Source organism: Nyctibius grandis, chromosome 5, assembly GCF_013368605.1.
Source record: "Nyctibius grandis isolate bNycGra1 chromosome 5, bNycGra1.pri, whole genome shotgun sequence".
NCBI classification, from domain to species: domain Eukaryota; kingdom Metazoa; phylum Chordata; class Aves; order Nyctibiiformes; family Nyctibiidae; genus Nyctibius; species Nyctibius grandis.
The window spans coordinates 68,302,791-68,326,610 of record NC_090662.1 but is presented as its reverse complement, the minus strand read 5'-3'; the positions used below and the strand labels follow the sequence as shown (position 1 = coordinate 68,326,610).

The following is a 23,820-nucleotide window of genomic DNA, read 5'->3' as shown; positions in this document are numbered from 1 at the left end:
AATGCTACGATCAGTGGAGGGGCAGACGCAAATGCACAGAACGCCTTCTCCAGGTCTGTGACAGAAAAACTTCAAGCTGAGCACCAGTTGAGGCCAGTGGCTCTGCTTTAAACTTACTGACTCTTTGATTTAGGTAAGGATGACACCTATAGAACGGAGGGATGTTAGCAGTGAGAGGTGATGAGGCTGTCAGACCCCACAAGACAGAAGAGAGGTTGTTAAGGCAGCCAAGGATATAAGGTTTGAAAATGGCTGAAGATGCAATGGCTGACTTCCATTTATGTATTCATCAGCTCAAGAAGTAATATAGCTGCCTGGGTTACCTTTTCTCTTAAGAACGAACAAGAAAGAAAGAAATCCAAACAACGATGAACAGAGAGAAAGCACACAGGAAAACAAAACAAAACACACAGAGATACCCTAGAGGTATCAAACATTTTATTTATTTTTTAAAGAAGCTACAGCAATATACGTGATTACAGAATTATGAAGCACTGGAAAACAAAAGGAATGAAATGGCCTGGGTCTGAGCACTAATGACTTCACACCTTGTCTCTCACACCATCACTCAGAAAAATTACATTATCTGAAAAGAAATAAAGAAAATTTAGCCTTCAGGATTGTTTTGCCCTGTTGCAAGCCTGCACACCCACAAAGACAACCTATTTGTGTTAAATAAGCTGCAAAGACATGTACTTTGGAACAGAATGGTTCATAAAATAAAACAGTGTCCAATACAGGGTTCTTGCTCTATCTCCCCAGAAAGCTGACAATTCAATGCAACCACAGATACTATGAAACAAGTGTGCTAAACCTGATGATCAGGGTCAAAGACACCAGAAACATTTTAAGATAATGGTTTAATTCTCTGACTATGATCTCTACCAGTTAAAGCTTATTTCCTTTTTATTTTGTCATTTGCAGTATGCACTACCATGTCATCAGTCTATGGGACTATAGGAAGCTCATATTTCATCAAGCCTCAGTAATTTCTAAAGCATCTCGAGACTGGGGATATTGAACACTAAGAAGAAACCATTAGGTTAAATACTAATTAAAAAAAGATTTGCTTCTCCCCTCCAGCTATTTATAAACAGCAACCTACAGCACTGCTAGCTGAACTGCTCATGTGAAAGTTTGATTACTATTGTTTTAAAGAGGCTGCACAGCAGAAACATCCAGAATTACGTCTGGTTTTTCTTCCTTCTCTTCTGGCCCAGATTTTCTTAGATATACTTACATAACAGAAATGTTTGCTCTACTACCCGATTATTTTAGCCCTCCCTCAAAAGCCACAAGATAGTGGCTCTACCCACAGTAAAGATGTAGGATGCTCATGCTATTTAAAGGCTGAAGGAAAACGTTGAGTTTCCCAGTTCTCTTCTTCATTGTGTCTACCCAAGAGACAAGTCTACTCCCTATCCATTATGTGCTCTTCTTACCACTACTGGCTACCAGACTGAGGGCTTTCTAAATTCTCCATCAGGTTATCCCCACCTAAAAAATCTTTCACAAACAGAGGTCCTTAAAGTTAGTGAAGCCTCCAGTCTTAAACGGGATTAGAAAAGGAATCTGCCTGACCTGCAGTACCACATACCAGTGTTCTTAAAACACACAGCATCTACCTGCTGCACCAGCTCGTTTGTGTGAGCAAACGATGCAACAGTTTGCAACTAAATGCTCTCATTTTCTGTCTTCACAAGCAGTGCCAGAGGACATCCAGTGGTACAGCCTGTTCATTCTCTCAAAATCCCCCAGTGAGGATTCTGAGAATAAAGACAAACCAAGATCTATTTCTATTTCCACCCCTTCTCCATTTTAAAAGTGCAAGGTAGGCCTTGGTACGTTGTTCCTTACCTGCTATAATTGTTGTGGCCTGCCGCCTCACATTGTTTTTATCTGTGTATTCACCATAGTCTAGCTTTCCTTCAACATAGATTCGAGCACTGGAAAAAATCAAGAATTTGGTTCTGTCAGAGAACTGTATGGCTGGTTTTTTCTCTATATCTGATTCTGAATACACAGGCTTTTGGCTCACTCGTTTGTAGCAGGTCTGCTAACTTATTTTAAGGCACTTCTATCTTAGTATAGCTCCTGGTCACCATAATTATTACATCCATCAATTATTAAGGCATTAAATCCTCAACCACATTTGTTATTTACTTACCCCTTCTTCACGTACTGATATGTAACATCCCTGAGGCCCGGTCTGAAGACAGAGATCCTGTGCCATGTTGTCTTCTGACTGATATCACCTAAGTTACATAAAAATAACAAAGTTGGATGCCAAATTCTCTTTTTGACACAAGCCTCAGAAACTAGTTTCAACATGTTGGTGTTCTTAAATTATGAAAAGTGATGTGAAAATGGAAGTATACTAGCACTCCATCTCCCACTCCATGCTAGAACTCAATGTTCCGCTCATCTGCGTCCAAATGAAAGTATCGTGCAGAAGCACAGTTCAAACCAGTTCAAATCAAGAGACGAGTTTTCCTGGAAGCCAGTGCTCATACTAGAAGATTTTTTTTTCCCCTCACACACTCTGCATTAACTAAAGTTAGAGGAAAAGAGTCATCTGTAGCTGCAGACAGATAGAAGAATCAAATAGAAAATATATCATTGTGGGGGTTTTTTCTTCTCTTGGAATACAAATAAGAGTGTGGAACCCGCTACACCTCTGGGAACCCCAACAGTGAAAAACTGTCAACTCAACACTCTTTCCACTTCTCCAGAGGAGGGTCCACATGCAGACCTTTATTCAGTACATGCTGCTGGGGATCAGTAAGAGACACACAAACGCACCAGCATCTCTACTGACCTCAAAGCGACTTCCCTACACCCGAGATTTACATGGTGCTACTGAATGTGCAAACACAACCTCGGAACACAGCAGAAGCACGTTGCTCATTGCAGACTCACCTCCCTGGGTTGCATCGCTGTCCCCTGTCCGCCACATCTCATTGGTTGCAAGAGAAAATATGGTAACAGGATTTTTTCCCTCCACTTGCCTCATGATAGGGTCCTGTCCAACCCGACCAAGTAACTGAACACGATTCATGGCTGAAACATGAGAGTAAACACATACACAGGTGAATTATGATGCTTCTAATCACAGCAAGTCACAAGTTAGCGGCTTTTGTCAATGGCCAGAACAATGACTTTCTGCACCTCCTAACCATTTTTCAAGCTCTTGTGACTTTTGGCTTATTCAGGCCCTGCAGATGGTTGACTGTGCCTCTACTATCATTATCACTGCTGAATACACTAATTTAGAGAGCTAAAGATTCTTTATCTTTCTGTTCCTTTGTCATCTTTTTCACAGACACATCCATATGTCACTTGAAACTATTTTACATTTACTTCTCTTGGCTTTTATTTTTTTAGTTATGATAAAACCATAGCATTGCATTGTTTTGTCACTAAAACAATACCTTTTAAACAACAAAGTTGCATTACTACACCCCATCCTCTGAATTAGAGGGTCACTAGTTTTTACACAGGTACCAGGACTAGGTGGACACAATTCATTCCTTCTTGTTGAAGGACAACTGGAGAAGGTCAGGAGAGCATCACTCTTACACACTGAGCACATGAACTGAATGGTAAAGTCTGAAGCATACACCTGAAGGAAATCATGTTGGGGCAGCAGCAGCAGTGCCCAAACAAGTCCCCCAGGCACATGGGAGCCTGAGAAACAAGCACGAGACACCTAAATGCAGGTATTAGAAAACATGACAAGAGCTTACCTGATTCACTGCCATTAATAAAGCACTGACTACCTGCCTTTTACAGGCTGTACTCCATGTCAGGTTTTTTTCTTTTCTCTCTTAAGGGCTGCTTGACTTGACAAAGACCAGATAGGAAGCTACTTAAGAGTCTGTTTGTTTGAAACAACACATTCTTAGTTACCATTCCTAACTGTTCCTGTCCTGGCATATTTCAGCCATTCTAAAACTGAGATAAAAACCACAAAGAGTAACAGCTAAATTTCATCTCGGCAGCTACTTACATCTTTCGAGTACCAATGAGCTGACTGTATCAGACTCATGTCTTACAAACTGGCGAAGCACCTGAAGGAACAGACAGATGTTAGTTTCCAAGGCACAAAGTATGAACAGTGCTCGCACACCTTTACACCTTGTCTTTTTGAACACTTACAGAGGTTTTGAAAATACATTTTTTTCTGGTGACTTATCGGGGGACTGAGGGAAGAAATCCATTCAGCTAAATGAAGCCAATAGGATTATTCAAAGGATATCTGCTTAAACTGGGGTTAAAAAGCTGCCTAGCAAAAAGCGTGGCCCAAAGGTACACCTCCAGCAATTATTTTTGGGACATGCAGCAACTACTGTTTTTCTGTAATACGTACAGGAGAGGGAGAAGTTTGAAGTGGAGGGGTTGTTTAGTTGGTTGGGCTTTGATTTTTGGAAATAAACACAGTTTTGATAGTTTCATCAACCTTCTGCTTCACTCCAGAGATTAACAAGATATGCCCAAAATGTACATCCATCCACCGCCACAAGCGGTATGATGCACTGATACCCCCTCATTCCCAAGGAAACAGCAAATCAAGGCCACAAAAAACCTGATTGCTGCAGCTAAACGCAAGAAAAAGAAAAGGAATTGCCTCAATACTGCCAAATATCATGTCCTAGAAGAAAGGAGGAGAAAAGGAAAACCCAGGAACACCTCTACAAGAGGCCCACGAGCAGGAACTGGAAGAAAAGCTCATCTCTTATAACAAGGGGTTGCAAAGTTAAAGGCAGGAGAGACCGACAGCCCTGTGTTGAACAGAGGAGCTGAACCAGAGGAAACGCAACTTGCAGAACAGAAGCTCTTTGGCGTGTCTGTATGGTTCACTGATGTATATGCAAATCATCTAAGACTCATTCCATGCATAAGCCGGATCTTTTCATACATCATTTTTTCAGTGCCGCGGTAAAGGCACCAGCACCTACAGGCGGTTCATGTAGGAAAAGCCGCTCGCAGGGAGCGCAGCTCAGCCGGGGCCCTGCGAAGGCCCGGGGCGGCGGCAGAGCGCTCCGCCGGCCCTCGCTGCGCCGGCGACCGCCTTCACTGCCGGGAGGCGCCGGTTTAGGGTCCTCGGCTATCCCCGCACCGCGCACCTCATAACGCTGCGATGGGGGACGGCGGTGGAAACCAGCTTCCGTGACGAGACGGTTACGCGAAGCTCCGCGGCGGGCTGCGACGGGCGGGAAAGCTGCTCCCCCCCGCGGCGGGAGGGCTCTGAGCAGCACCCCCCCCCGCCACTCCCCCCCCCCGAGCCGGTGCGGGCACCCCGGGGGAGTAAAGTCAGGGCCAAGCTCCCGCTGGGGCCGCGGCCTGGCCCCCGGGAGTGCCCCGAACCACGTCGGCCAGAGCGCCGCCCCCTCAGGGAACCCTTAAACCCTCACCACGGTCCCGGCCCCCACCCCACGGCCCTACCTGCCACGCCGGTCGCCGCCACATGCTGCCGCCGCGCCTGAGGAGGGAAAAGCAGGGCTGAAGCAGCGCCCGAAGCGGCCCCGTCCCGCCGCCAACAGCCCCGACCCCCCCGCCCTCTGCACCTCTCCCGCCCTCTGCACCTCTCCCGCCCTCTGCACCTCTCCCGCCCTCTGCACCTCTCCCGCCCTCTGCACCTCTCCCGCCGCAACCCCGCAGCCTGCCGGAAGCGGAAGGGAACCGATAGGTCCAGCGCAAAGAGGGTCCGGCCGGAAACGCGACCCTCCCCCCCCCCGGCGGCGGGTCTGCGGAGGCGCGCGGGGGAGAGAGCGGGAGGGCAGCGCCCCGCGGGCGGCTCGGGAGGGAGAGCCCCGCCGCCGGCCGCCCGCGGTCACGGCGGTGCTTTCTCCCAGGGGTAAGCGAGATCTCCCGGGGTGGCAGGGAAGGAGGCCCAAAGGGAGAAAGAAAAAGCCACTCCCGTCGTAGGTAAAAGGATTAAAATCTTTATTTGCGCGTTTCGCTTCTTAAAGGGTAGGATCGAACAGTTTAAAAGCCGTTTGAAAACAAAACTTCAGTAAAACCTGAAAATAACCCGAGTTACAAACCGCGCGCTCTCCCCGGTAACAGCAGCCCTTCGTGCCCAGCGACCGCGGCCACACGGGCAGCCGGCGAGCACTCGCAGCCAGCAGAGCGGGGGCGAGATTTAACGAATATTAAGTACATACACACTTTACGTGGGCAACTCCAAAAAACTGACACGGCCTGAAAAACCCTTTCTCGTTGCCCTCACCGTTGCCACAAGGCTACAGGCAGTTGCACCACGTGCGAGATGCTGGAAGGGAAGCGGGTATGCAGCCGCACCGACCCGTGCCCCACGGTTATTTCCCCCGCTCTAAGCCAGAAGCCCTTGCCGATGGACATAAAACAAGTCAGGCATCAGGGACTAGTCTGCAAAAGCTTAACCAGTTACATGGTTTTGTGCTTCTTGCTGAAAGTTAAGGGAGGGAAAGTTTGCCTTCAACTTCCACAATTAAGGCCCCCCCTTAACTCAAAGTGTTCCCTTTTACTCTTTGTCCCCCTCAGTGAAATGCCACTCCAACTGCACCCCAAGTTCACCAGGACTATGTAACCAGTCTGTCTCCCGATGCATAGTTCAAACTGCCTACCATAGTCTCTACCTCCTCACTTCCAGGAGGACCCAGCTGTAGATGCTGTCTCCATGTACAGCCACTATCTCCCCTCTAAAGATACACAGGTGGCCAGGGCATTACAACCACAAAAACATCATCAATAATAAGGCCCAACTAAACTAAGAGTGAAGTGAGTCAAGGAAATGCCATCCTTTCCCTTGCATGGCAACACTATTCTTAGTATAGAACAAGACCAGTTACACAAGAAATTAAACAGGTAAAAGACTGAGGACAATAATCTTAAATCCCAAGATCTGACACTTATAAGCTAATCTTTCTTCCCTCAGCCAACATCTCATCATAACTAATGAGGGAACCAAAAACAACGACAGGGAGAGCTAATATGGGGCATTGGTCTATGCGCACCCTCTGCTTTCACAGGGCCGTTCAGCAGCCAGAACTTTTTGGACAACACAGAAGTTCAGTAACCCAAAGTAAAGCTAAATGAGCGACAGCTCTTCCCCCCCACCAGGCGCTTGCTGTTTTGCTTAGAAGAGGTTTCAGACTCTTGCAACTTGGCACTTCCTAAGGGCTGGTCCTTCATGAGGGTCTGGGCAAGGCGAGCTGCTTTAAGTTCCCTGCAGGGGGAAGATGGAAGGAAGAGGAGAGGAAGAAGAGAGGAAGAAAACCATGTCATGCACAAAACCCCATCAGCTACAGAAGAAAGCTATGAACAATCTTGCACAGGAGGGTTACTGCAGTACTCCAGCATTGCTGGAGAGTGGTGACTTTTGACCCAGGTGGTGACACAAATATTACTGTAGGTATCTCTAGAGTTTCTACTTCAGAACAAATAGATCAGCTTTGAAGGTTTACCAAAAGAAAACTATGCATCAGGTCAGCAACACACACCTAGACTGGCACCAGTATGAAAAGTCCCTAGCTCACTTTTTCTCCCATTGTTTCAGATATTTGTGAATGGCGTAACTTAGGTCAGCACCATATCATGCAGCTCAAATACCTAATAAAGGCACATGCTTCTTTTCCATTGCCTTTTTTCCCTGATGCTTGCTGCTCTCCCAGAGCATATGCTCTCCTGTCTACATGGAAAACCTACTCCCCAGCTGACTATTGCACTAAGAGGGGTGGTGGGGCAGTTCCTAGATCCCAGCACCTCAAAACGTTGCTGCCAACAGCAGTGAGAGGGAGTAAGGGGAAAGAGGATGTCTGCGACCACCTGGTGTTTCTCTTCCTTCTGTGCTAGACCACTATCTCAGTGAGGTATCCATTCCTCATCTGCCCACTGGCTGCTTATTGTATCAGTATTTTCCATCACCAGTGGCTGGACTAAGCATGCAAGTTCACTACTCTAATTTAGCCAACTCCTCAAAGCCAGAGGTGAACCACAGCTGCTTGGGCACTACAAGTCCCTGCTACAGCCCCATTGCCCTCCCAGCTCCAGACACAGCAGCTGGCTGGGTATTTCTGCACATTGGGTCTCCCAACATTACCACCCTACATTCGAGCCTGGTGACCAGCACTTCTTGTGCCCATGTCTCCTCCCTTTAATGCCCAAGCCAACCCTACCTTTCCAGCATGGCAGTCTTGCACTTCTCCACATTTAGCTGCTTCTGGAGCTGCACAGCTTTTCCCAGTGAAGGACGAAGAACTGGATGTTTAGTAAGAGCTGTGGCAGAAGGTCTTTCCGCTGGGTCAGGATGGATCATGAGCTAAAAGGCAAAGGAGTTCAGAATTTAACACTCCTTCTGTCACATGCCAACTGGAAAAGCCTCCATCCTGTCAAGACTACTTCCTCACCTTGAGGAGTTCAAGAAAGCAATGAGGAAGCTTCTGGGGGATCGGTGGGATATTGCCTTCACGGATGTGGTGCCACATGGCCCCATTGTGAGGCAGTGGTGCTGTGCCGGCTGCTAGAGCTACTGTGAGTGCCAGGGCAAAGATGTCTGCCTTTGGCAAATAGCAGTATTGCTGCAGAGAGAAGATAAACAGTTATAGAAAGGGAATGTCCTGCTATACTGAACAAAGGTGGGTTGGGATACCAGCTCAAAAAGAAACAGCTGAACAAGTATACATATAACACTTTCTTCACCATCCCAGTTAGCTGTTTTCACCTCTTTAGGATAAAAAGATTGATAGCAAGTAGTATTGGCAACTAATAGCACATTGGCCATCACCCAGTCATGAGGAGCTTGCAGCCCACATTAGGATTACCACAGCAAATCCAGAGGACAGCCTAACAAATGTGTGCCTCCAGCCTTTACTGCAAGGCAATAAGCTAGTCATGCCCAACTAAAAAGACTGCATGCGATATATTGACCTAATAGTTCCTAAATCCACTTTTAGCACAAAAAGATACTATTGCTTAAATACCTGAGTTGATGAACACATCCAGGCTGGTTGTTACATACTGACTCCTTTTTTGTTCACTGGCCAGAGTGGCAAAACAGCAGTCAGTTTGAGAGGTGTTTTGTGCCTCTCACCTCTCCACACTACCTGATCAGTGTCTGTTGTATAAGGCATTTCTCTGGGTGCATGTATTCCTCAGTAATCACATCCAGCAGTTTAATCTCAGCTAGGTGTATAACATGAAAGGTCTCCAAACTGGTAAAGGTTTTGTCCCATTCATCCCTAGCAGGTAGAATAGTTGCAGTGATCTAATGATAAAGTTACTTATCAAGTATGTTAAATATTTACATGACAAGACCCATGCCTACACTATTCTTAATAAAGTGTTAATTTTGCTGATTTAACAGCCAGACCAGACACAAGAAAGAAGAAATTAGGCAAGGAATATGCCAGACTAATGATTTCACTACAGTGGATCTCTCCCCACTTGCTCACCACCCTGTTCTCCCCACCACCCCACTAGCAGCTGTACCTCTTGCAAAACCTCATTGGCCAAAAACCGTCTGTCTCCTTCCTCCACCTGGGGGTTTGTTATTGATGTCACATGGCCAAGGTCACCTGAGACGAAGAACAAGCAACTAATGGAGCAAACTGATGTAAATCTCCTCCATCAATAAAAGCCTCTGTTTTATAGGCACCAGCAGAGCAATCAGGAAATACTGAGTAAGAGAGCAAGCCTGCTCCTACTCAGGCATCTGGGCTTGGAAACAAGCACATGAGTTTTCTAGGACTTGTCTCCTTAGAGGAATTAATTCTGGTAAGTAGCAGAGGCATTCAAGACTATGCTGTCAGTTTTGTATGCAAAAGCCTCTTCAGCCAGCAGGACAGAGCACTATCAAGCAGCAATGAGCAGCCCTAATCCTAAGCCAGTTGTAAAGCGGGCTAAAACCTACCAATCTTATACACCACACCAGAAGAGAACTCGTCTTCGCTGTCACTCTCTTCCTGCCCAGCAGGGCCCGCAACTGCCAGCTTGTAACAGATGAAGATATTACCTGCAAAACAGTGAAGTTTAGCAATAATGTGATATCAGTAGCCAGAATGCAGCAGCCTGACAGCTTTGTAAAAATCCCATCTGTCAAGCTAGTTGAGCTTCACAGCCAGAGAAACTATACACACACACTTGCCACCCATTAGCCTGCTTTCTGCCCAGCTCACATGTTCAGCAATACAGCTGGCAGGAGACAGTTGTATATTGTGCATAAAATATCCTAGTGTAATCAACTTTTCTGCCCCTCCCTCTGCCCCCCAAACTAGAAGCATGATTTCATCAGGAAAAAGGAGCTGCACTGTAAGGATGTAACTATGTGACTGTGGGGGCAAGCATTGCCCTGGGGGTGCCCATCCTCAGCTACAGAGAGGAAGGCTTGTTACTATTTTTCATAGGAACTTAATCCCTCAGGGTAGGTACAATAAAAATTCACTTCTCAGGCCAGCTCTCACATACAAAGGTCAAGTGTTGTGCAACAAGACAGCAGCAAATTTAAGTCCCTGTCTTCATTAGCAGCCCTACTTGCTCCACCAGTGTGAAAGGGATTCCCATGAGCCAGGATTATGAAGATCATAAGCATCAGAAGTAAAATGCTGCCAACTATCAGAGAAAGCTCAGTTTTAGAGCAGCAGTAGTGGAAAGATTAAAAAAAAAAAAACAAAACACAAACCACCACACTCCACAGGGCAAGGTCCTCTTTCCTTTGAAGCACTGTAATTGGTCCAGTCAGAAGGACCCATTACAGGCCCTACCCCTGGAGGGTCACTTGGAGGACCCTCCACAAAGGAGAAGAGCACTATACTTACTAGGTTTGATATCCAGGTGCACAAGGCCAGAGTTGTGGATGTATTTTAGCCCCATGGAGACTTGTAACAATATTTCTTTCAGCTCTGCTTCTAGGAAATACTGGCCGAGCTTTGCATTTTCCAGCAGTACATCTTGGAGACTCCCACCTAGGTAAAAACAGTCAAAGACCCGACAAAAATTTGATAGAGCAGCATGTTTGAAATAGCTTAGTAGAAATTATTGCCCAGAGCATTTTCAGGCTTGCTAGTGACAAACCCCAACCAGACCAGCTATACATGCTCTAGTGATCAAACTTGGACATCACCATTTGGCTTCAGCCTTTTCACTGCCTCAGAGCACCCTGCCTTCTGCTTGCCAGGGACTGAGCAACTGCAGTTCTACCTACAGCACCAGAAGGGCTGACCTGGTAGTGATGCTGCTGCAAGCGAACAGCAGAAAAGTTAATCACTTTTGCCATGCTTACAGGCAGAAAGCAGGTATATGAATGGTGGAGCAAGGAAATTAAGCTCCCACTAGCAGACTTTTGATTGAAGAATGTAACATTTGACACAGAAACAGAGTTTTGTGGGTCTCTGTTAAGGCACTCTGGCTATTTCAGGACTAGCAAATAACATGGCCTCTCCCCCCATCAACCTGCTTTTCACCACTTCTCCTTTAGTCTCAGATATTCATCCACTAGAACGCAAGAAATGCATCAGTGCTGCAGCAATGATCACCACATTTCATGGTTACATCCACCAGATTTGAAGTCATTACTCCAAACAGCTATCATTGAGCCTCAAGACTGCAGGAGCAGTTGAAAAATGAGAGCTATATATTTGCCTTCAGCTCCTCTGGTAGCCAGAGTTATCTTTTCCAATGTCTCCCAAACAGTGGTATGGCCAAGGGCAAACCCACATAAGAGTGTACCACCCCACCTGCAGCACCCCATTTACAGTTTACTTCATTATTTAGTTCTGTTCCTCTGCAGCTGTTAAGCCCTTTCTTCTAACCAAGATGCAAGGTGTCTTCATCTCAACCAGGCAGCCACTCTTCAAATCATTAGTCCCCTTCATTAAGAAGTGTTTGTTTCCAAGATACATGGCACTCCAGTTAGCTGCTCTTGAGTCACTCATACCAGGTTTTACCTGGGCTGTCCCAGACACAGCTCTAAGCATCGGCATGAGGAATACTGTGCCAGGTCAGACACAGAGGAAGAGTTTTAAAATCCCACAAATTAGAGGGTATTCACTACTTGTTAGACACTGGCACCATTCAGAGTTTTGTCTAAATATTATGAGCCCTTACTGGATTCTCCATGGAACTGTAGCCCCAGTGCAGTTTGCTTTGTTGCAAGCCAAAACATCCCGTATTTAAGTACGGAAGAAGGTAACTGCACCCGTCCTGATCTCAGCCTTTAACAATGTCACAGCTCTTACCATCGCAGTGTTCATTTTGGATAATCATGTGATCGTCCTCTGCCCACGCCGAGTAGTAGCGTACAACATGGGGGTGGTGTCCAAGGACAGCGTGAGCATAAACCTCCCGCAGTGCCAGCTGCCTAGAGAAGCATGCACAGAAAAAGCAGTGGTGAGAGGGTGCCAGGGTCCTGCTTGGGACCACAAGATGAGCCCTGGTTTGCAGCCTGGCTTGAGAAAGGGAAAGCAGAGGTGTTTAGGACTTTCTCTTGGGTTTTTGCAGACAGACTGTCTCTCACAGCTGCTGAAACAAAACCTGCCCTTGCTCAAATGTGCTGAGCAGCTGTCAAAAATAAAGAAAAAAAAATCACTGAGCAAGTCTTTTGTTAAGGAGGCAAAGGCAGCTTCAAAGACTTTGCTTTAGCATGCAGGACAGTACTAGCTGGTCAATACAGATGTGAGGAGCACTGGCCATACAGCAGGGCAGGGACATACCACAGGCAAACTATTTGACATATAGTTAGTTGTTATTTTAAAGAGACTGGCTGCCTGGACCCAAGGGGTTCAGGTAAGCTGTCATCTCACTTCGCAATGCATGTGGCTTCTTCCATTTCTCAGACATTTATATCCAATAGTCCTAAAGTGGTAACTTCCCCCACTCTCCCAACTGTTACTTGGGAGCGCATCAGCAGCCAGTTTTTGCTCATTCCACCCCTAAGATACCTCTAGATCCACATGCCCTCCTTCCCCATCACACCTCCCAAGAACCTGCCCATCATTTCTACTGGCAGTTTCCAGCTAGCACACTCACTCATCCGAGGATCCTGCCAGAGGCCTTTTGGAGCGTTTGATGGCATAAACACATCCATCAAGGCGTTTGATGCACTTGTAGACAGAGCCAAATTCCCCCACACCAATTTTTTCTAGTTCCAGGAACTCCTTCTTGTAGCGGGAAACCATATTGCTCTCTTTCAGAGGGTATCTCTACAAGGTCACAAAAACAGCAAAGACAAGTATGAGTTGAAAGACTTAGATAATAACATCTGTCATGTTTTTAGAGCTCTGTAGCACTTGGTCTCACAAAGCACCCATGTTGCTCCCTTTCCCATTCTGGATGTTCATCCAGGCATGTGTGTAGGTACGCTGCCAGTTCTTCTTGAAACACTACCTTTCACTTAGGCATGTTGTGTTTTTTTCTGACCACCTAACAAAGGCCATCTTGGCCTGGTTCGGCCAAGGTTTTCAGGTTTTTTTGGGTGGGTTTTTTTCGGTTTGTTTTTTTTTTGTTTGTTTGTTTGGTTTTTGTTTGTTTGTTTTTTTTTTTTAAAAAATCTAGACCCATGGCTGATGGAGTTAGTCAGGGATGAACAGCAGGCAACAACAAAATACTTGTCTTTTGCCCAGCTACTGCAGACTCAAGAAGACCTGTTACCAGCCTTGGTAGGTGTAAGTCCAGTACCTCTGAATTAGCCAGACTATTGTACTGAACTTGTGTTTAAATAAGAACTATTGCCTATTTTGAGCTCAAGAGAGAAGCTTGGTATACTGGCTTAATGCGGCCCCAGCTATGTAAGAGCTGCTTTACTCTGGCAGCTAAGGCTGTCTGCAGCAAGGACATTCTGCATTAGTTCAGGCTCTCACCAGGTTTGAAGCACCAGCTGTTGACTAATGGCAGGTTTGCAGGTCTCAGTGTATCTGTTTGTATTCCCAGAGATTTCTCACCAGGAACCACTTTTCCACAAAGGGCTGAAAGCCTGCAGAACAGCTGGAACATCATTATTGCTACAGTAGTAGTCACTAGGGAAATAGGAGCTGCTGGTACTGCTTGTAGAGTGATGTCTACTGGCAGGGGAGAAGTAAAAGAGATAAGCACTGGAGCATGAAATAAACAACAAGAGAGTGGACTAAGTGATTTTTCTTTATCCTCCTGCATGCCTTACAGGGACAGTAGCTCATGTTGCACAGTGGTTTCCACAGAAACTACTGCTGTGATTGCTGTAGTATATGGTATATGACCTTAGTTGATCCTCACAGCCAGTAAGATGTGGCCCATACGAAACAGCAGCCCGTCATGACAGGTTGTATTTTATAGGGCAGCTGTATTTTACAGTATCTTAAAAAGCTCAGGGAATAAAGATACCTCCTAGTACACAATTTTGTATCTATATTACATACTCAATCTAATCAGCACTCGAGCAGAATAATATTTCAGTAAGGCACAAGTTATTTGAGGCTTTCTTCTAAGGAAAACAATAATTGTGGTAGCCCCGGATGCTACTTGGTAGCGGATTTACTCTGCGGCTGTAGTTTTTCCATGGAGACCAGTTTTTCTGCAATACCAGTCTCCTCGGCTAGAGGGTACCATTATCATTCCAATGAGCCTAATTATGTCACAATTACAACGAACAATTCTACCTACTTGCACAAGACAAGATACTTCCTTCAAGGGGCTGCCCAGGAAAATTGAGATTTTTAGCTCATCTGAACACAGATATTTGATTAAGGCTTGGCTTGCTTTCCAGAAGCCAGCTGGATGACTAGTTTCCCGCCAGATAAAACCGGGAAGAAGGAAGATGGCTGTAGGACACTGGTTCCCAAGCTAGCTGCCCAGTTCTGCTGGTGCAGCTCGGGGCACAGGAGACTTCGCACCCTGCCCCGTGCAGCCAGGCCAACACACCCCGCTGCTGAGGTTTCCCAGCAAAGACAAGACATCAACAACAGCAAGAGAACAGCAAGGTTTTGTGTTGTAAGACAGTGTTTACTGTCCTGTAGCTACATAAGCTGCGGTGGGCAGTTCCCTTGGACCCCAACGCACACAGACAACCCCCAGCTGGATGTTTTCCTACTGAAGGAGGGTACAGAATTTGCGGCTTTACTTCAAAAGTTTGCCATTGTGACTACTGCAACTGAAACTCTGCCTCAGTACTTCACCACATCAGAGCCATTCAGCTCAGTCTGTATTTTTGCAATGCAGGTCCATATGTTATTTGTAATTTAGAAGCCATGTTCCATTCACCTCCAAAGATGCTCACTACACTGATTCATAGGAACAACAATACACCTGCTTTTTCAAACCACCAAGGTACAGTCACTATTTACACTAATACAATAATATAGCAATACAGTTCCCTCTGAGGAACCCAAACTACACTGTATTCCCTAGAAAGACCTGGCCAAAATCAATGAGTTTTAGGATTACTTGTCAATGTTTCAGATTTGCTTTAGTACAAGTTTCCTTTAGAGATAGGAGTCATTTCCGAGTTTGTTGTCTCAAACATATGTTAACACAAAACATTCAGCTTGGAATTATTCTGTCATAGGTATTCATCTTCTGTCATGATGCCATGATTTATAGTCCAATAGCAGAATAAATTTCATCAAGCACCAAATCTTTACAAGACTCTTATCCTCTCTGTGGGAGGAAATACATAGACACTTACCTTTGTAGGTAGCTCCTGTTTTATCTGGCTTCTTGGATCAGGATCCCTCCTATAACAGAAGTTTAGGAAAGTCTGGATATCATTTCAGTGCAGCAATCCAACTGAGATTTGAAATGAAAATATTTTTTCAAAAGAATCTCCAAAACTTGCTTCACGGTTTAAAGACCTATTTTGTAGCGTGTTAATACACAATGAGTTTCTAGTTGAGGCCTTAAAGACTGTAGTCCCAGGCTAAGAAGTCTTTGTTTCCATTTAGAAACCTCCACATACCAACTTCAGTACTGCCTACAGCACAGAATAGCATCATTCAGGAGCATCATTCTCCTGGCCACCTTATTACCGATGAAGCTGCATGGGAGATGACCTTGCACAACAAGCTCCTAGTGAAGGAGAGAACTGGCCCATTGTGCTTTCAAAGGGGATACCCAGCTGAGCATCTGCTACAGTTGGGGCTATGAAAGAAGCTGAACATCATTGTTGTGCATGGGTATTTAACTAAGTTTGTGTCTTGGTTAACCCAGACCAGAACTTTTGCAGGTCAGCAGTAGCCTACACACATCTTAAAAGCTGTATTACATGCAAACATGCACATCATTTCTCCAGAGCTGTGGGTATGTGCATAACTGAATCAAGCTCCACTCTACCCACAGTTGAGAAAGAAAGAGGTACATTTTTCTCCTACAGCCATAGCATTAAGGTCAGCTGTTGATCCTTCACTTACACTTCTGAACAAAGGAAATGATTGATTTTATTCATATTTCTATTATCTTCATATGTCTGCTAATGTTTGCTCTGCACCAATGAATACTACGGAAGTGAATGATTCATTGCTAGCAAGTAAGTCCAGGTACTAAACATCTCCATCATTACTCATCTCCTACAAACAGTCTCCTTCCTGCCTGTTACTTGAGAGTTCACTTACAGTTCTCCTCTGGTCTTCCGCTTGCCATTAGGAAGAAAGAGCATTTGTCGATATGACTCTGGTGTAAAGGGATTAATGTTGACAAGAGAAGCTTGGATAGAGTCATCCGAGTCAGCACCAGGAGTAAATCTCAGATGTCGGAAGCCTTTGGGTGGGACCTTTGTCCCAGATGAAGGAAAAGCTGTCTTCGATAACAGGCTCTGCATTGAGAGAAAAAAAAAAAAAGAAGTGGCAGATAAGCCAGCAAAATGTTTTTGTTGCTGCTATGTCAGAATAAAATCTCTGCTGTCCTGCAAATCAGGGAGAACTCAGCTCCCTTCCTCAGGATAGCTGCATCCCTAATTTAGTCCTGACAGTTTTCTTCTCCTTCCACAAAGTATTACATTCTTCCCTTAGCCCCTTCAGACTCTATTCCCTGCTCACTTGGGTGAGGCCTGCAGAGCCATTTTGGCAAGCACAGTCCTCAAGAGGAGCCAGCTGCTCATCTTTCCCACCTACAGAGACACAGAAATTGTGTCATGTGTTGCATTAACATGGAAGATCCAGTTCTGTCAAGCATGAACTGTTGCATGTTTGGTCAGGACAGGTTTGTCAGGAGACGAGACAGAACATCACCCAGGTTTCCTTTCAGTTCCCCAGCAATAAGCAGCATTGGTATATGGGAAGTTGGTAGAAACATTTTTGTATGGCTACTGGCAAAGTGACCAGAAAACAGTTCTCCTCAAGAAGAAAAAAAACCACAGTTTCAGAAATTTCAGTTCAGAAGGAACCTCTGGATCTTCTATAGTTCAGCTTCCCACAGAAGACAGGCCATTGGGTTTCACCTACTAGTCCAAAACCTTGGACTGAGTAAAGCATAACTTCAGAGAAGCACCCAGTCTTGATCTGAAGACAGAAAAAATCCTTACTTTCTATGATTTGACCCCTTCAGTAACCACCAGCTTTTTGAAATATAAGTTTGTTCTTGACTTGTTTCAGCTTCAAGAGAGTGGTGTAAGGTCTAAAGGTTTTTTTAACATATCTCTTCTAGTTAAAAGCCCTCCAAGAACCCAGAACTTGCCCTGTTATGAAGATCAAGATACTTCTATATCTTTTTGATCCAATAGTGGTCTCACTCTTGCGAGTGGAGATGTGGCTCCAGGATCATATCTAGAGTTCCTCTCTTCTCTCACTGAAAGTTTTTGACGATTAAAAACCCTAGAGCTGCATGCAGTATCCTGCATCCACCTAATTGATTCTGCGCTCACGGATATAGCTACTTCTGGGATATCCCTCTATTTCTATACCATATTTGGAAGTTCAGATACTGGTTTACTATGACACTGAAAGTGCTTCTCGATCACTTTCTCAAGCTCTGTCCTGCATCCCTTTGCTCTCAGATGGCAAAGTTCTGCATATGGATGTATTAAAAGCAGTATATGTCCAAGACCAATTTACCCAGCAGCCTAGAAGCTCTGTAGAATTGTGGCTGTGTTTTAGTCTAGCCACAAGTCAAGAAAGGGATCCAAAATATCATTGCAGCCTGCTGGTTTATGCATGCAATTCCCATCTGCTCTACTAGGGCTCTATTTCATAGTCAAGCAGACTTTCTCCTCTAACATCATCTGAGAGTAGCTGCTGCCATACAGTGTAAGGCAGCTACCATAACTAGCTCTAGCAATCTGTTCCAGGATTGGGTAAGTCTACAAAATACAATCATCTGCCTCCTCTGCCATGCACCCTAGCTGGGGCTTCAGTGCTCATCTGTCTGCAGTTAGATGTGGCTCTGCTCTCTTACCCTTTCTCTCACATTCAAGTGTTCCAAGATCAATGCTCCCAGCCTCATTTATAAGCAGATTTAAGACCTTCAGAGCCCACCCTTTGCAGCATGCTTGGAAACTAAGACATTTCTCCCCAAAGACAGCAAAGGAAAATAAGTTGTTTATTTAGTGCAATTGTTGCTCATTGGCTACAAGGTGACCAACCACAGACAGCATGTCTTGAAGCATCCAGCCAACAGGCTATCTACACAAGAGCACACACTGAAAGCACTCTGCACTACCAGTAGCCCATCTGGTCTGGAAGAGATTCTAGACCTCTCACCTATTTTCAGATAAGATTCAGAGAGATTTCTTATAAAGGATCAGTGCAGGAAATTCTTGGAGTGATGCCATTTAGAGCTGCTTTCCCCTAGAGAGCAGCAGGCTATTCCTCAGTAAATATTGCCACACAATTGGTCATATGTGACCATAGGATCGTCCTTCTCTCCACATAATCATGTTTCTGGAGGGGGACAGAAGTAAAATCCTAGCTCAGAAGTACCAAAAGGACCGATCTTCTGTGTATCACTTAAGCAAAGGAGCAACCAGTCTATCAGCAGAGCGGGAATATTGAGACAGGACTGAAGGAGCTACATTTCATTGCAAGTCTTGAATGCTAGAAGCCAGTATACACAACAGAAGTTATCTAGGAACAGAGAAGCTGGTGCCAAGTCTCCACTTGCACTTACAGAAGACAAAAAGCAGTTGTATTATATTCTATACAGGAAATTTCACAGAAAATAGGGGCTGGGATCATTCTCCTAAGAAACTAGTTCAGCTTATAAGTTACATTTTAGGACAGTGACATAGAGGAAAACAGGCTAACCTTCCTCCACAAGCCCACATTGATTTGCTACCCCTTACACGGAGGATTTGCTACCTTGAGAACAAAGTCGTGCTTTCCCCAAATTCACTGAGCAGCTCAGTTTCACACAAAAAAAAAGAGAATCAGCACCACTGGACAACAATCTGGTTGGAGGCGATCCAGACTTGCCAGACAAAGTATACCCCAGCCACAACACCATTTCCAGCTTTCTCTTTCAAGAAAAAAACCTACTTGCATCCAAAAACGTGCTGAACAGGGCAGTCAGGACAGCTGCCTGTCTCCAAGCTCCCCCTGGAATGCCAAGCTCCTTGAAGAGAGATGTATTTACCCTCTGGGAGCACAGTGCATACCTCCTACAGAGATGCTACAGAAGTCCACTCCCCTAAGCAGAGTGTGAGGGGCATGTGGGCAGCAAAGGCACATGGTTACTTGCTTTTAAGTCAGACTGGCCCAACACCAACTAATTGGTTTTAACAACAGTTTGGAAAGAGTCAAAATACTTGCTCCCACACACAGGTTTCTATTCACACTCACAGAATAACCTTTCTATAGCTAAGGAGCTCATGGTCCTGGTTTGTAAGAGAAGACTAGACTCTAACAACAGTAACATTTAAAAATGCTTTCCACAGAGCTAACAACAGATCCCCTCACCACCCACACAGTGATACCTCAGCAGTGCTGCAGACGCTGCCTGCTCAGACATAGAGGGGACACATGCCATTACCTTGGGAGTGTATGGGGTGTCACACAGCTGCAGCTTTTTCCACGTGATGTGCAGTGGTGTCTCAGCATTACCCCGGCTCTTGCTCACAGCTGGGGAAGGCTTCAAGGTGGGACTCACCCAGGCTTTTGTCCTGCTCAGGAAAATCTCACTAAGCTTTCTCTGAGGGGTTGCTGGCAGAGGACTGCCCCCTTGCTGCTTCTGGAACCCACAGCTCTTGGGGGAGCTGAAGCTCAGGGCATCCTCCTCATGTATGCTTCTGTCTTCACTATCTTCACCACAACTGGAAAAATCCAGTCGCTGAATGAATTCATCGCTGTTGTCCCAGTCATCCATTTCACCATATGAAACAGAACAGATAGAGCTGATACTGGCCTGCTTTGTTAGAGGGAGAGGAAGACAGTGTTATTTACACAGGCAGATTAACCACCCTCTCCCTTGCCTTGTCAAAGGCATTAGTTCTGCTCATCACATACATCTCCCCTCCCCAATCCCACATACACAGAAGCCTTGATCACTCATAGCTGTCATTTGATGGCATTAGTTAAGAGTACCCCAGAATCACAGAGTACAAATCCATTCAGCTACTGTTCATATAACAACAGATTTTGCTTTCATCTTGTTGGTGCAAGTCAGATACAACTCAGAAGTCACTGCCTTTCCCAGTAAGCCTCCAAGTCAACTCCTCTGCCCACCCATGCTTCATTCACTATTCTCATCACACATAGAAACAGAGCTATCATATCCTAAAAAAACAACCCACACTAGCCCTCTGCTCATCCTTTTCTACCTTAAATTTCTCAGACCAAGAAAAAGAACCCATGCTACATACAGCTGTGAAAGCAGAGGGCACCCCAAGCTGTTACCAGATACCCTACAGACAACCCTCCTGCCCTGGCACATTTATAACCACCCCACCCACCTGGACCATTGCTAACAGGAAACATGTGGAGCTCAGCAGCACCTGTGCACAGTTGCCTGTGCCTAGGAAAGTTGGTGGCTGAGGGGTTTTGCTGTGGATGTGGATTTGCTGTGCCTGTAGCCAGCTCTGTAGGGAGCCAGGGCTTCCTCTGAGTCATCTCCTTGCTTCTTCACGCTCTTCCCTCCTCCAGCTTCCCGGGGCCTATGGGGAGGTGAAGTCTGCTGACAGCTGGTCTGCTCCATGATGATGCCACCAGAGATGCAGTTTCTGTGGGCTTTACTTACATAAGTGATAAGTCTCGTGGTGATGGGGCCCTGTGCTTCCTTCTTTTAAGTCTGAATTTCACTTTCTACATTTAGATGTGTGTTAGTTCAGACAAGTGTTGCAGCCTGCATGGAGAGGTTAGCAGCCTAGTTTATAATGTGCTGGACTTCAGGAGAGAGTTAGGGACCATATACAGGTCTTTGTATGGGTTCCCGTCTTGAGGTTTCAAGAGAGAGGAAGGATAAGCTGGCTGAGTCGGTGAAGGCAGCCCTGCAGGTAGGGTGGCTCTGCTGCTCACCGAGAGTGGGTCAGTGTCTCCTTTCACTGCGCCTCTCTGTAAAAAATGGGGATCTTTCTGTGCCCTTGTGAGCCTGCGTTTTGAAGAGGGACCAGAGTGAGCTTTAACTAACTGGGAATGAGGTTATGGCAGCCTTTTTTTTTAGCATCGGGGAGAGCTACTAGAAGGATATGCAGAAATCAGAAGTGGCCACATCCAGCCACAGAGAAGAGAAGGCTACGGGGAGACCTAGCAGCCTTCCAGTACCTGAAGGGGGCCTACAGGAAAGTTGGAGAGGGACTTTTTACAAGGGTGTGTAGTGATAGAATGAGGGGTAACGGTTTTAAACTGAAAGAGGGTAGATTTAGATTAGATATTAGGAAGAAATTCTTTACTGTGAGAGTGGCAAGACACTGGAACAGGTTGCCCAGAGAAGTTGTGGATGCCCCCTCCCTGGCAGTGTTCAAGGCCAGGTTGGATGGGGCTTTGAGCAACCTGGTCTAGTGGAACCATGGCAGGGGGGTTGGAACTAGATGATCTTTAAGGTCCCTTCCAACCCAAACCATTCTGTGATTCTGTGATACCAGAGGAGATGGGGGTTTGTCAGAACCGACATGTGCTTTCCCGTGCACACATCAAGGGGAATTCCCACCAGAAAATAAGGGGACATGTCGATCTGAGGTCACTCAGCCCTCCTAACCTGGTCTTTGAATGAAGAGTATGGCCATACGGGTCTCTGAAGTTGCCTGTTAAGACTGTGACTACCAATTCATTCGATACAGGCTACCAAAGCTGTATTAGGAGGATGTGCCAGGAACTCAGTATGGGTTTTACTGCTGCATCTGGCCCAGAGGTTGTAGCGTTTCCTCCAGGCACAGAGCCTGTTGCTGCCGTGCAGACTCCCTTCTGCTGCAACACAGCTGCTGCGTCTCCCTGCGCCTTACCTTGAGCGAGGTCCAAAAGCCTGGGAGTGCCAGCGCTGGCTGCTTTTTGCCATGAAATCTGTCTCTGCAGCATCTGGCCAACTGAGATCCTGTGACAGGACTGCTTTAGTACTGCTGTGATCTGACTGTATTAACCAGATGTTCGGTGCTTGGAGCCTTGGATAGGAATATTTTATTTTAAATCTGAATGAATAATGCTTTTAGTCCCCATAACTACATTTTGATTAATAACCCAGCAATGAAAATCCTTCAGACCACAGTTTCAATCTCATCTGAAACATTTTTTGATTTTTTTTCTTTTTTTTTTTCCCCCCCTCAGTGAGGAGAAGGAACACGCCTCCACACAATCCAATGTGAATCAAAGTGAAGATGCTTTATTAAGCATAAGCTGTCCCTTTTATACATTTTGTACTTTCCCTGGCTGTAAGCATGTGCATTGCTACTGGTTAATATTACTAAACACACTCTTCTTTGATGTGTTGATTGGTCACTGCTCTGCCACTGGTCTTTTCTTAATTGGCTCCATCAGTTCTTGTTTCTTCTCCTCCGTGTTCGGCTCCCACCGGCTACTCCCTCAATTCTTGTTTGCTCAGCTACTGTTTTTCCTCATCTCTCCAAGGTCAGCTTGTTGACACTAGCTACATGAATCTTCTCACGCAGCTAGGCCTTCACTCCATACTCTCATACTTCTGGCTCATTACATGACCATTCTGCTCCAAAACCCCCTCTACACCTCAGGGTTTATAGGCAGTGTCCATTTTTCTAAGGAGAAATGTGATATGTAAAGGAGAAAAGTTGGACTTGCTGCATAAAGAAGGCCCAACTTGTTCATTTTGCATCTTATAACTAAGAGCCACCAAATTTTCATTTCATATTTTTTCTGGAGGACTACTCAAAGATCTGATGACAATTCTCTTAGCCCTCAGTTGGAGGGAAAATGCGTTCATTTTCTTTTGAAGGAGTTTTTTCTCCTAAAAGGGTCATATTCTCTCCTGGCCTAAGTATTTTTGATTTTGGTGAAATAATAAATTAGAAAATGTGGCCTTTGGTTTTTGCACATATCCAACAAACGATGTGCCCTCAACAGGCTCAGATTGCTGGCCAAAGCAGTGTAAATAGCCCTGGTGACACCAGATCTCTTGTCCCACGAGGGCTTTTTCACCAAAAGCCGAGAGCTCAGAGTGTGACGACATTTCACATATCTCAGAGCCAGCACTGGCAGCTTCTGCGCCCCATCACTGGCTGCTCTCCCTGCTGCGTCCTCTCCCTCATGCTGGGGTGATGCTGTTGTGACTACACAGCAAAGGGGACCAGGCATGGCTCTGCGCTGCAAATAGCCCATGTTGGTTGCAGAGGAATTTTTATTCAGGATTTGTTTCCCCTGCCTTGATTGCTGGGGGACAGACTGACATTCATGCCAGCACCACTGTGGGGATGAAGGAGAGGAGAGAAACAAGCTGTCACTTTAGCATCACCGACGCGCAAAAAAATATTCATCAAAATGAAGCTTG

The 23,820-nt window shown here is 45.7% G+C and overlaps 1 protein-coding gene across 3 annotated transcripts; it reads right to left on the bottom strand.

The window, feature by feature from the left end:
- Positions 1-416: 416 nt before the first annotated feature.
- On the bottom strand, positions 417-20,238 carry LOC137663637 (single-stranded DNA-binding protein, mitochondrial). 3 transcript variants are annotated; one of them, XM_068401073.1, is made up of 16 exons: positions 19,906-20,238; positions 16,557-16,756; positions 15,635-15,683; positions 13,006-13,178; positions 12,216-12,337; positions 10,797-10,943; positions 9,893-9,994; positions 9,472-9,557; positions 8,391-8,561; positions 8,160-8,302; positions 5,446-5,482; positions 4,010-4,070; positions 2,920-3,060; positions 2,168-2,255; positions 1,858-1,946; positions 417-586 (listed from the first exon to the last, which is right to left on the bottom strand). In XM_068401073.1, exons 1-16 carry the CDS (start codon positions 20,236-20,238, stop codon positions 543-545), a joined length of 1,986 nt encoding a protein of 661 aa, XP_068257174.1. In that variant the 3' UTR covers positions 417-542. The 3 variants fall into 3 exon arrangements, with proteins under 3 accessions (XP_068257174.1, XP_068257175.1, XP_068257176.1); XM_068401074.1 differs by lacking the exons at positions 8,160-8,302; positions 8,391-8,561; positions 9,472-9,557; ... (5 more) ...; positions 16,557-16,756; positions 19,906-20,238 and adding an exon at positions 5,640-5,683; XM_068401075.1 differs by lacking the exons at positions 8,160-8,302; positions 8,391-8,561; positions 9,472-9,557; ... (5 more) ...; positions 16,557-16,756; positions 19,906-20,238 and adding an exon at positions 5,568-5,590.
- Between the last annotated feature and the right edge of the window lie 3,582 nt (positions 20,239-23,820).

Excerpts from the sequence above, each read along its gene's own strand:
- LOC137663637 (XM_068401073.1), bottom strand. The coding sequence starts at position 20,238 with ATGGATGACTGGGACAACAGCGATGAATTCATTCAGCGACTGGATTTT. Across the intron at positions 10,944-12,215 it reads CCAAAATGAACACTGCGATG|GTGGGAGTCTCCAAGATGTA; the intron begins GTAAGAGCTGTG and ends GTTTTTACCTAG. Across the intron at positions 2,256-2,919 it reads CAGCGATGCAACCCAGGGAG|GTGATATCAGTCAGAAGACA; the intron begins GTGAGTCTGCAA and ends TATGTAACTTAG.